At 41.5% G+C, this 11562-nt stretch overlaps 1 protein-coding gene across 1 annotated transcript; it reads left to right on the forward strand.

Moving 5' to 3' along the window:
* The first annotated feature begins 85 nt into the window (after positions 1 to 85).
* Tapdelta (Translocon-associated protein delta) lies at positions 86 to 10398 on the forward strand. The gene is made up of 5 exons (XM_037425313.2): positions 86 to 238; positions 1723 to 1841; positions 4375 to 4539; positions 6297 to 6362; positions 10198 to 10398. Exons 1-5 carry the CDS (start codon positions 121 to 123, stop codon positions 10300 to 10302), a joined length of 573 nt encoding a protein of 190 aa, XP_037281210.2. The 5' UTR covers positions 86 to 120; the 3' UTR covers positions 10303 to 10398.
* Positions 10399 to 11562: the final 1164 nt, after the last annotated feature.

Consider the following 11562-nt stretch of genomic DNA (forward strand, 5'->3'; position numbering starts at 1 on the left):
TTCAAATTGTAGTTGTATGTCATAAAATAAATTAACAGCATAACATTGCTGCGTCAGTGCTAATGGCACGTTAAAATATTGTTTTTTTTTTTAGATTAAGACACGATTTTGTTCGAAGGGATGCGTTCGAGAGTACACTACCACGTCATTACACGTGTTCTCTCCCTCTTCAGCAACATGGCAGCGTTGAGGTGTGTTGTGGCCGCGATTCTCTTGGCGTTTTTCGAGCTCAGCTATGGTAAGTGGCGTTTCCTCACCTTGGCTCCTACTTTCTAACGTCGCAACTCTAATGAGCTTAGCCGCTCAACTGTAGCACGGTACTAGTTTACTTGAACTGCATTCCGAAAGTCGTTCAAGCACCACTCGCCGGGGCAACATCGAACACTTCATGTGCACATCCTGTCCGTTTCTCATGGTTACGTATTAGTTTGCTGAACTTGGGTGTAAGCGGTGCTTAAGCGAACAGCCGATTCGTGTTTGCTAGCGTGCCGCAGCTTGTGTACAGTTTTGTCGGCACAGCAAGTGAATCTGCAGCAGCTTTCGGTTGTGAAGTTTATCACCTCCCAGACTGCTTCAGGCATCGAGAGCTTTGCGAGCAGCCTCCGGCCACATTCAGGCATTTTTACGTCTTTAAAGGGACACGCAGAAGTCGCTGAAGAATGTAACCTTGTCGTGTAAGCAGCGTTCGCGCTATATTTTGCACGAACCGACGCGCACGTACTACCTTCAGACCACCATCAGTTTCTACTAATTCATTGTTCCGAAAAAAATTGTATTCGCCTTAGAAAACGTGGGCCCGCCCGTTCGAAAGATAGAACAGTTTCGAAATGATTCGGACTTCGCGTTAACAGCCAAATTTTATGTCCAGGCTAGCTTTCCACAGATGACAGCAACGCTAGATCACACACTGATTATAGGGATAGAATGCAGGTTCTCGGTGGCACATTCGGTCGTTCGTCGCAAGGAAAAGTTCGCACTTGGAGCGAAGCTGCATGAGTGTCACCAAGGTTAGGCTACGGACAACGCAGAACACGGTTCTTAAAAATCGGGTTACAATCGAAAGTTTTGTCCCACTTGAAAGTGCCCCGTATTACAGAGTTATGGTGCTCAAACTAGCGCTTTTTGGCATTTCGAAGGTGATTACATGGATTTTCCAATCCCCAGCACCTGGTTAAAGTGCTGAACTGCCGACTCGCAGGTCGTGGGATCGAATCCCTGCCGTGACGGCTGCATTTTTGATAGAGGTGAAAATGCGTGGGGTCCGTGTACTTGGGTATATGTGCACGTTAAAAAGCCCCAGTTCGTCAAAATTATCTGAGCCCACCACTACAGCGTCTCTCGTAATCATGTCATAGTTTTGAGACGTTAAACCCGAGCAAATTATTATTGGTGTGAAATATGGAACAAGCGTTCTGCAGCCAAAAATGTTCTCAGCATGTTTTACTTCTGGACTTGCTGAAGTGCTTGCTAGTTTACTTACCTGAACCCACATTCCGGTAGAGCTATTCCTTGTGAGAGTTGGTTGTACCTGTCAAAGGCTCACAGTGTGCATATAGTGTCACAATAGTATCGCACTGTGTTTTTTTTTCGTTCTTGCTACACCGCTTTTTGTTCCTCTGCATCACCTAGTTGTGGGTGTGTGAAACCTCATGCTCCGTGGTGAGTCCATCATGACTGACATGGCCACACTTCATGAAGTTCATGTTGCGATGTGCCTTGCAGGTAAAGTTTGCGAGAACCCCGAGGTGGTGCCGAAGGTTTACACAACCACTGATGGACTCGTGCTCGCAAACATCGCATTCATCGCCCAGTTCCACATCAAGTGCAAGGAAAACGTGCAGGTAAGGGGTACCGCTGGCTTCATGTTGTGGTGTTGTCATGCTGTCGGCAGTCGTGTTGGGAATAAATTTTGTACCATAGCTACTGCTGTAAGCAGTACAGTGTTTCCAGTTGCCACAATAAATAGCATGATAATGCATAACTTCGACTGCTGACCTGGAGGTTGCGCCATTGAACCCCAGCTGCAGTGGCCACATTTCGAAAGAGCTGAGACACTAGGGTCTCATGTACTTAGATTTATGTGCTCGTTAAGGAACACCTGATGGTAAAACTTCAAAGAGTCATCCACTACAGCATTCGTCGTAATCGTGTTGCAGTTTTGCAAAGTGAAATCCCTAACAATACAGTGAAATCTCAATGATTATACAGTGAAATTATTGCTAAAGGTGTGATTAGCTTTTTGGTATAAATCTTTGTCTTGACCACTATGGATATATTTGTGATATTAATCTCATCAGATCACTAAAAAAAATATTTGTATCGTCCAAAATTCATATAACCAGAAACTAAAAAAAATTAGCATGCTAAAAATGAAATCTGGCGTACGTTTTCATTTGTTTTTCAGGACCGCAGATACATCAGGAAAAACTGAATGATTGTCAGCTAAGTTTATAGACGTCAGCAATCATATCAGCACTTGTAAATACACGACCCGTACGCGCGTTCAATGAACCAGGTGCATTGTGACCCGTGACAGCAGTAGCCCCTTCCAAATTTTAGTTCTTTTTCACATGGCACAGAAGTACTACATTGAAAGTAAAGAAAGAAGAGCTTTGAGACTGTATATCAAGGCTACGAATATTCATAACCACAATCCTATGTTATGATTTGTTATTGCGGAGGTGTTGGGGATGTATTTGGAAGGTTTACAACCGTGCCCGCACAAGTGCGACCTCAACAGTCGTGCATGTTGACTTTAGAAGGCCTGACTTCTTCACCAAGATCGTCCTTGCCTTCTTTCGGTCCTTGTACACCTTTCATAGTATGCCTAATGCACGAGGCAGGCACGTGTAAGCATGGTACAGTAACAGTAGCCCACGCCTATGTATTAGTAAAAATAAAATGCCGCCAGGGCCCTCTGTAATCTAAATGCGATGGTACTTGGAGGCATGTCACAACCTCAAAGGTTTGTGCTCACAATCTCTGAGGCTGTGAGGTGTCGCTGAAAGTTTATTCTGACCGTAAGTATTTTGTTTACACCGTGATTCTGACATTTAGGGACGTAGCGTGCAACCCCACGCTTACGTTGCCGCGCTGGCATGTACTTGACGCGTCTTCGGCGATAGCACGGCCAGAACGTTCATAAAGCAAGAAAGTACAATACAATAAGCGCAAGCAAGCAAGTGCAACAATAAAACAAAAATTACAGTCTTCATGTCCACTAACGTGCATAAAATGGCTTGAGACTCACGGCATGGATGACTTCAGGTCGCCCCCAGCTCTATTGAGAGTTTGTGATGCTGTCCAGGATAATCTCGTAGTCAAGAGCACCTAGACTATAAAGCACGTCATATGAACTGAAGAATCGCTGAAGAAGTTTTTCACTTAGTCCATGTCGGCGTATAGGTGTCTTAATTCTGTCCCCGGGCTGGTATTCTGCAAAGTGTTGTCGAAGGTTGTGATGATGGCTGTTTATTGTATGCTGATTCTTGATGCTTAGGCATGTGAGTTGGCGGACTGAAGGTAGACAGTCACGTCAAACTCTGAAAATAAACTCAGGTGTTCCCGTCTTGAATACAATCTTAACAAAACGATCTACTACAATTGTGAAGTTTCTCTAACACAGAAGTCGTGGTTTGCGCTGAGCATTGCTGAGAGTCTGCTGGTATAAGCTGAATACAGCGAAAGTGAAATAATAAACTCACATGGCAGTATCCTGTCTTTGGGACATAGAACAGTTATCATTATTAAATGTGGCTGCAGAAGTGGTGTTTTGGTTACGCAGTAGCTGTGGTATTGCATTCTCGTGTGAGTGCTTGTTGATTTGATTTCTGGCCACAGGCATAATGGTGGCTGAAGACAAAAACCTTTGTATTATGAGTTTTCGTTAAATTAGACATCTTCATTACACCATACCTCACGGCAGCAGCAGCATGTTCCCTGATGTAATTGAGTAATAGGAAGTTGTGTTTAACCATGCCTTGTAGTTCATTAACAAGCCGTGTGGCCGTACTCAACTTCCAGGTTAGGTGCACTGAAAGAAACTCAGAGCTGCATCATTGACTTTATCATTACATTTAACAACAATCATTATTGTATCACCTGTTTTAATTGTGAAAACTACTTAGTGCATACCAGTGTAAATGTGGTCTTTGTATTCATCGTGCTTTCAGAATGTTTATTGATTGAATACCGCAGTTAATTAAGTGCACTATGAGTGCAGCTTGCCTGTCTGTTTGTTGTAACAAAATATGCTTACTGAATTTTATCTCAATTTCCCGCAGCAGTCTTTGATATGATGCCGTACCCTTGCGAAAACTCTTTTTCTTTGATGTCTGATAGTGTTAACGTATATTTTTCTTTGTTGCATTTCAGAATGTGCCCCTGTATGCAGACGTGAAAGGCAAGATTGTCCCAGTGGTGAAGTCTGTCGAGAGCAACGATTACCAAGTCAGCTGGACGGAAGAACTGAACAAGGCCCATTCCGGAGACTACCTGATTAGGGTGTATGACGAAGAGGGCTACGGAGCGCTCCGAAAGGTAAAGCGGGCGCTCTGATTTTGCTTATGTTGGGCAAGGCATTAGCAAGTCACGTTGTGCAGCTTGTCACAAGGATCATAAGTAAACATTTACAATCATTGCATTCTATCGGCATGACTAGTGTATGAAACGAAAAACTTGCTGGCTAACAAAGTGTGAGAAAACAGTCAGGACTGCACATTGATTCGTGAAATAACAAAAAATATTTCCAGGAAATTAGGATTTTTAAAGACATTGGCGGGACTAAAACGCAATTTGGATGCATGCTCTCCTAGTTGACATTAAAGGGGCATTAAAGTGACACTGCATCAGTTTAGTCTGATCAATAATAATCTGAATACTCTGAATACTCTGTTGTTGCTAATTTTACCATTGTAGGTCTGTGGTAAAGGCTCGTTCATTCGATGTTTATTTATTGAAAAAATCGGATCATTCGGACATGTTTTCTGGTCCTGTCCAGCATACGCATTGTTTAATGCCATCAAACTCTCATTAGTGGGATCACATTTGGCTGTAACACAGTGCACGAACCTCGCAGCCAGCCAAGCACAAAGCGCAGAAGTGTGTGATGCAAAAGAGCAAAAATTTAAAAAAGCAAGAAGTGTCTTATGCAAAAGTCACGTTCGCGTGTTGGTGACGGTACATTTTAAGGATGGCGCGAAGTGCCCTTTTCGGGCTAATTAAACCCAAGAGTCTGGCGCCGTGGTCGCATCGAGTACGAAGTTGGTGGGTCGCAACAGTCTCAGCTTTTACGCTGTCTTTATACGAGATATGTACAGGATTTGTGTATTCATCATAAAACTTAAGTGTAGTAATGCATTTCCTTCCCTCATTTGATAATTTGACATTCTTTTAGTTCAGAAATTTTTTCCAGTCCTGTTAAATTGTAATCCAAAAGCTTTTACTGTATTAATAAAGAGAAAGTTGAAGTGTACCTTTTAAATTGCATGCCATTATTTCTGCCTGTAACATAACTTATTTCAAAGTATTTTTGTATTTTGGCGATATTGGTTCAATAAAATGTCCTGAAACTTTATATGCTAAGTCTAGTGCCTCCTCAGAAGACAATGTACTTCATATGGTCAGATTAGGACCTACTTAAATCGGCACTAAAAGGTGCCGCCAAAGTCTTATGACATAATGGCGGTTGGTTTTGGTACCCTGAAAATAGCCTTCCACCTGTGCTCTTTTTTTTTTACCCTGCTTCTTTTGCATTTTCTGGAGGCAAGCATGGTGATTTTCATATTATTGTGAAAATGTAATTGATTGGTACGAAAAAAATTATATTTCTCTTTGGTGTAAAAAAAAAAAAGAATGTGCTTGGTGAGACATGTGACATACACTTAGCAGATCTACCATTTTTACTCAAATGCAACGAGAGTTTTTCCACACTTTTGCTATCTAAAGGCGACCCTCGGGTTACAATTGAATACTGTTACACTGTTTTTTCCTCCTGGCAATCACCTCTCGTTTTACATTTGTGGTTGCACTATAATCGAGTAATTCGGTAGTAATGTGCGAGTGCAGATGTGGGGTAGGATGTGTAAGAAGGCAAGCGCAGTCAATGACAGTAGACACCATGTAATGAAATTCGAAAATCTACTGGGGTAAAGTGATGTCGGCTGCTTCAAGACAGCTGGAGTTTGTGGAAATTATTTAGAAAAAGCATTTTTTTTTTTTTTTGCAATGGACTATGGACTGAAGATTGAAAACATGAGCGTCCCTTCAAGACGAGATGGCACATTTTTTACTTCCAGGCCCAGCGCTCGGGGGAAGGCGCCCAGGGTGTGACCCCCCTTTTCACGATCAACGTGCACCATCCGGTGAGTACTTCAAGACTTTTGATATAGACTGCGAGAGCTTGGTTGCCATAGCATGCCACTGTTTGCAACCCGCCAGGTTTTCTAATGCTTGTGGTCCTTGACTGCTCACGCGCAGTTCACGAGATCGAATGCAGGCTGCGGTAGCCGCATTTTAGATGGAGGAGAAAATGCTTGTACTTAGAATTAAGGGCACATTAAAGAACCACAGTTGGGCGAAATTTTCTGAGCCCTCCACTTTGGCACCTCTCGCAATCATATCGTGACGTTAAATCTGACAAATTATTATCATTTTACAGTTCCTAATAAGGATACTGGTTCACTTATCTAGTGCGTTGCATTTACAAATGTAGTGTGAAAACACCCATGAGCAATCAGTTATTTATAATGTTCTTGTGACTAAGCATTTGCATTGCATGAACTGTTGGGAAAAAATGCAGATGAAACTACTCATTAAAGAGGCGGAGAAATAATTTTTGTAGCGGCTGCTTTTTTTATAAGCAAAAGAAAGCTTACCTGTCACACTGCGTTTGTGGAATTATAATATGGAAGCCGCTGTGAAACACTTTTTATCGGAGTTTCACAGTGTGCAGCATCAACAGTCGTACTTGCTGTACATACTGCAAACAGTGGCAACTTAGCGCAATAGCAATTGTGCACTGACGAAAAGGTGAGGCCCCGTCGATCGAGCCTGTGTTGCGGCGTTTCACATTCGTACTTTGCAGTGCATGCACAGTGTCTTCACGCAGGTATCCAATTCAACTGGTTTTAGTTTATAAAGTAAGAATGCCAGCTTCATCCGCAGACATTGCTGTCCCTCCCAGTGAGAATTTGAATAAATGCTCCATCCAGTGGCTCTTGCTCATTTTTGTGACATCAAGCATACTTTAGGTGTTTCGGGTACACTCAAACCTCAATACAACGAATCTGAATCTAACAAATTATCGGTTATAACGAAGTAAGTTAAGAATAAGAATGGCTCTGTCATTGGTACAGTGTTACAAATATATGTTTATAATGAATTTTCGGATATACCGAAGCATTTTTGTGGAAGGTGTTCACTGTTATATAATGTAGTGGACTTTCCTCTATAGATGCATGCGTGTAAAGCTGGTTTGTTTACAGAAACTTGCACTCGCAGTATTTGAGCCACTTTGAGCGGCGTGCAGCGAACAGCCGTAGCACGCATCGCGACCTTTCGCACGGGGCACAGCTCGTGTCATCGTAAATGCATGACATTTTTCAGCCTTTCACCGGCTGAGCCAGCAGCAGCATCAACAACAAAAAAAACTTCAGCATCCTGGTAAATTTTATCAGGGTCTCTAGTGTTACAGGGCTAAACTTGACGTTTTAGGTATACTCGGCAACAACTTTTCCTGGTGGTGCTTAAGTTTATGGATAATTTTGTCATATTAAAATAAATGCTGCTTTATGTATTTTGAGACTCACAGTTGTGTGAAGTCATAGGTAAAATAGGGGTATTGTTCACCTCGCAAGAATGCTGTGGCTTTGTGGGTGGAGCTAGCATTTTTTTCTTGGGTTTAAACGTGGGTCTAATAATACACAGACTGTACCGTATTTACTCGCGTAATTCTTGCACCCCCCACATCAACCAACAAAAATAAGATTTCTTTTTTTTCCTCGAGTAATTATTGCTCCCCCGAAAACTGCCGCAATAATGTCTGCTCGTTCCAGCCACTGATCATAGCACGTGCCATCTGGTGCCATCTCTTAAGCATCAAGCGTACTATTATTGCACGGAGATTCAATCCAATGCAAGCCAAGCCACAGTGGAAACTGCGCGTTGCGGCGTGTTTTGTATGTCGTGTCAGTAATCTTGTCACGTTATGGGGCGATACTGCAGCTACACGGCTGCTTTCAAGTTGAAAGTGATTGATCATGCACTAAACAACGGCAACAGGGCTGCCGGTAGGCCCTTAGGAGTCGACGAGTTTTGTGTTCGCGACTGGTGACGGCAGCTGAAAGCCACCAAGACGCGTTGGACGTGCCTAAAACTGGAATTGATGGTAAACTTTATTTCTTCAGAAGGAAACTGCGGACGATTCTGTTAAATAGCCATGAGCCCAATACTGACGTCTTACGCTTACCTTTTGAGGGCTCCTGTTGCGCAACGAACACTACGCTCGCAACACCCACAAGCTTTGCAAATGGTATATATTTCTCCACTATTTGCTTGCACTTTTTGTGTCTCAAATAAATCTTGCCTTGTGTTGAACCTGTGCTTTTATTGTTGAGGTAAGTTTTAATTGGTACTTCTTAAAGCTTGCTGCCAGTTGCTGGTGTGAGAATCCCGATTTGCGGCCGCTTCGTTTTCTTTCTTGCTCTGTACGTCTTCGTGGAAAGTTTTCCCCGCGTAATTCTCGCACCCCCCAACTTTGGATCGGTTTTTTGCCACAATAAGTGCGAGGATTATGCGAGTAATTATGGTAAATTTTAGCCAGATTATAATGCACCTAAACAGCAGACTATCTACAGCAATCTGAGTGGCTCATACACTCAAGCTTTATTATAAAAATGTTGCATCTTACTTGAAAACAAGTACCTTATATCCGAAAATCTATTATAAAGGTTACTCCTAACACTGTCTATTGCAAGACTATTTTTAATTTACTTCGGTATAACCGATATTTCGATGTATTCGTGAATGTATGTTGTTCAAATAGAAAAAAAAGGAACGATTGATTCTGTTAGTATAATTGAGTCTTTCCATTTCAGCCATGGTCTTGCAACATATTTTGATTGTTTCCTTCAAGCACAGACCTATTGCAGATTAATCTCGCCAGGCTCGTGCTGAATCTTTGCGTAACTTAAAACTGCCATCAGTTTAGATGTCACACTTAAAACATGATTACATCAGGCCGACTGTAGGTTAGGTGGAGGGCTCTGTGTTTTCGGAGTTTATTTCCTTGAAATTCAGAGGGTGTTTTTCCGAGTTTGTTGTTGGAAAAATGCTGTGTTTATTAGAGTTCATTTCTCACTAATCTTCAAAATTAGGTACTTATTTTTTCATTGTAAGTTGCTGCAATGGGTTCTTATTTATATTATTTCTAAGGGAAATGCTTTTTGTTATTGTTGATTGTTGTGTTTCTCCATCCTTTCGGTGTCTTTCTCACTTCCTGCTCATTTAACCTCTTAATAAGACTGTTGATATGCAATGCCACATTTTTTGCCTAGCCTCCCTCATTTTTCTTAATGAAAAATGAATGACCTATCATTCGTATTTTTCTCAGAACTGCTATCTTAATGAAATATGAGTATGAAAACATCCCAACACACTAAGTGCATATTAAATGCCTGGAAGGTTTGAACACGCATACATACAAGTACAAATACTTCAATGCAAAACACCTGCGCTTAATCGTATTACAGCCCTAAAGCTTGTTGTAATAAAGGCAAGCATACTTTTCGAGGTTGCTACCGTTAATGGAGGTGCACACCTTTGGATGATGCTTCTCAGTTTTGAAAATGCCCTTTTAAAATCGGAGCTTAACAGATAAATCAGGATTGTCAAAAAGTAGTGGCAAATGTTTATCTGTCCTTTTTTTTTCGGATTTATCCAAAGACATGGACCCTGGTTATGAGAGCTGTCAATACAGTGTTCCTCAGTCATATCGTGATATTACGCCGTTAACTGCGACAGTTGTTGTTACTGTGCCGCAGTGCCACAAAGCCAGATCGCTCTCCCTCTGCAGTTTGGTTCGCTTCTTTGCATGAGTCTACGTTTTAATAACTGCAATTGGCCTTTAACTTGCTAGGTATGCAATGTGCGGTGTTGTGTTTGCTGAAAGTTGTATACGTTCATTTTCTTTTAATCCAGGGTACCTACCGTGGCCCATGGGTCCAGAGTGAATTTGTGGCTGTGTTGGTTGCTGCACTACTGTGGTACTTTGCCTACAGTGCGAAGGCAAAGCTTCAGTCATAGGACTTCTGTACATGCACGCATTCATGTTGTTTCATCATGTCTGTCTTTCCGTCTCCTTTTTTTTATACAAAAAATAAAGGGATCCAGTGGCACCTACATGCCTTTCTGTCAATGAATCCTAGTACTCTTTTTGTGTGTAGAGCTCAGTTATAACTAGGTAATGTGCTGTGCATGCAGTTAACGTGCAAAATATTTTTGTGCATGTGCTACCAAAAGTTATAGGTGAAATGTGCCTTAGTGCACTGTTTTTTTTTTTTTTTCTAATGAAGCCATTCTGGTTACAGCATGCCAAATGTGATAACACTTGCATATTTACATAATGTGCCTTAGTGCACTGTTTTTTTTTTTCTAATGAAGCCATTCTTGTTACAGCATGCCAAATGTGATAACACTTGCATATTTACATATTGGTGTGCATTTAAGGTAACACCGAAGTGGTAAAAATGAAAGGGGCCACGACACCCAATTTTCTATCAGTAGTACGCGAGTTAATCTTTGTATGTGCACAAACAAGCAGTAAATTTTAGAGTAAATTTCAGATTTCAAGCTAATAGTGACTTGGCCAAATAGTTTCTAATCGATTTCAAGTAGTATATCAGATATGACAGAGGAAAATGATTATATTTGTCATCACCCAGCCAACCTGGACAGTTTTTTTTAATTGAAACAAGGCATGTACAAACGTCATTCTTTTTGGTTCAAAGGAAGTGAAAGCAACTTTGTATAGCAGCAGGATTTAACCTTCAGTAAAACGCCAATGATAACATGTAAAATACATTAGGGTTTTGCAATTTGTTATACTTGGAGCATATAAGTAGGCGTAACAACCAAAGCTAAAAATTGAGAATCTGTGTGCGGGCAAAAATATAATTCAACTTTGACGTGGGGCTGCCTGACAGTGTGGCTATCTCTCGAATTTATGCATTCACAATATAGCACCCCTTGCACTGCAATGAAACCACCTTTGCAGTGGGAGGGGAGGAAGGGGGAGGGGGCTACATGTGGATAATTACGTACCTATTCATTTGTTTTGAATACGTACTTTGAAATTTCTGGTAATTTAAATTTTAATACTGTAATTTTCTAATATTCTAAGTGCTAGAATATTCGCTCTAGCCTTAATTATAATAAATATTGTTATAAACGCGCGAGCAGCCAGGTAGTCTGACAACGCTGGTGCACTTGCGAGCCACGACGTAACAAGCTGCGTCTTTTGTGAGGGTTTGTACTCCTGCCAACGATATTGTTTCATGGTCAGCT

Source organism: Rhipicephalus microplus, chromosome 5 (genome assembly GCF_043290135.1).
Source record: "Rhipicephalus microplus isolate Deutch F79 chromosome 5, USDA_Rmic, whole genome shotgun sequence".
Classification (NCBI taxonomy): Eukaryota; Metazoa; Arthropoda; class Arachnida; order Ixodida; family Ixodidae; genus Rhipicephalus; species Rhipicephalus microplus.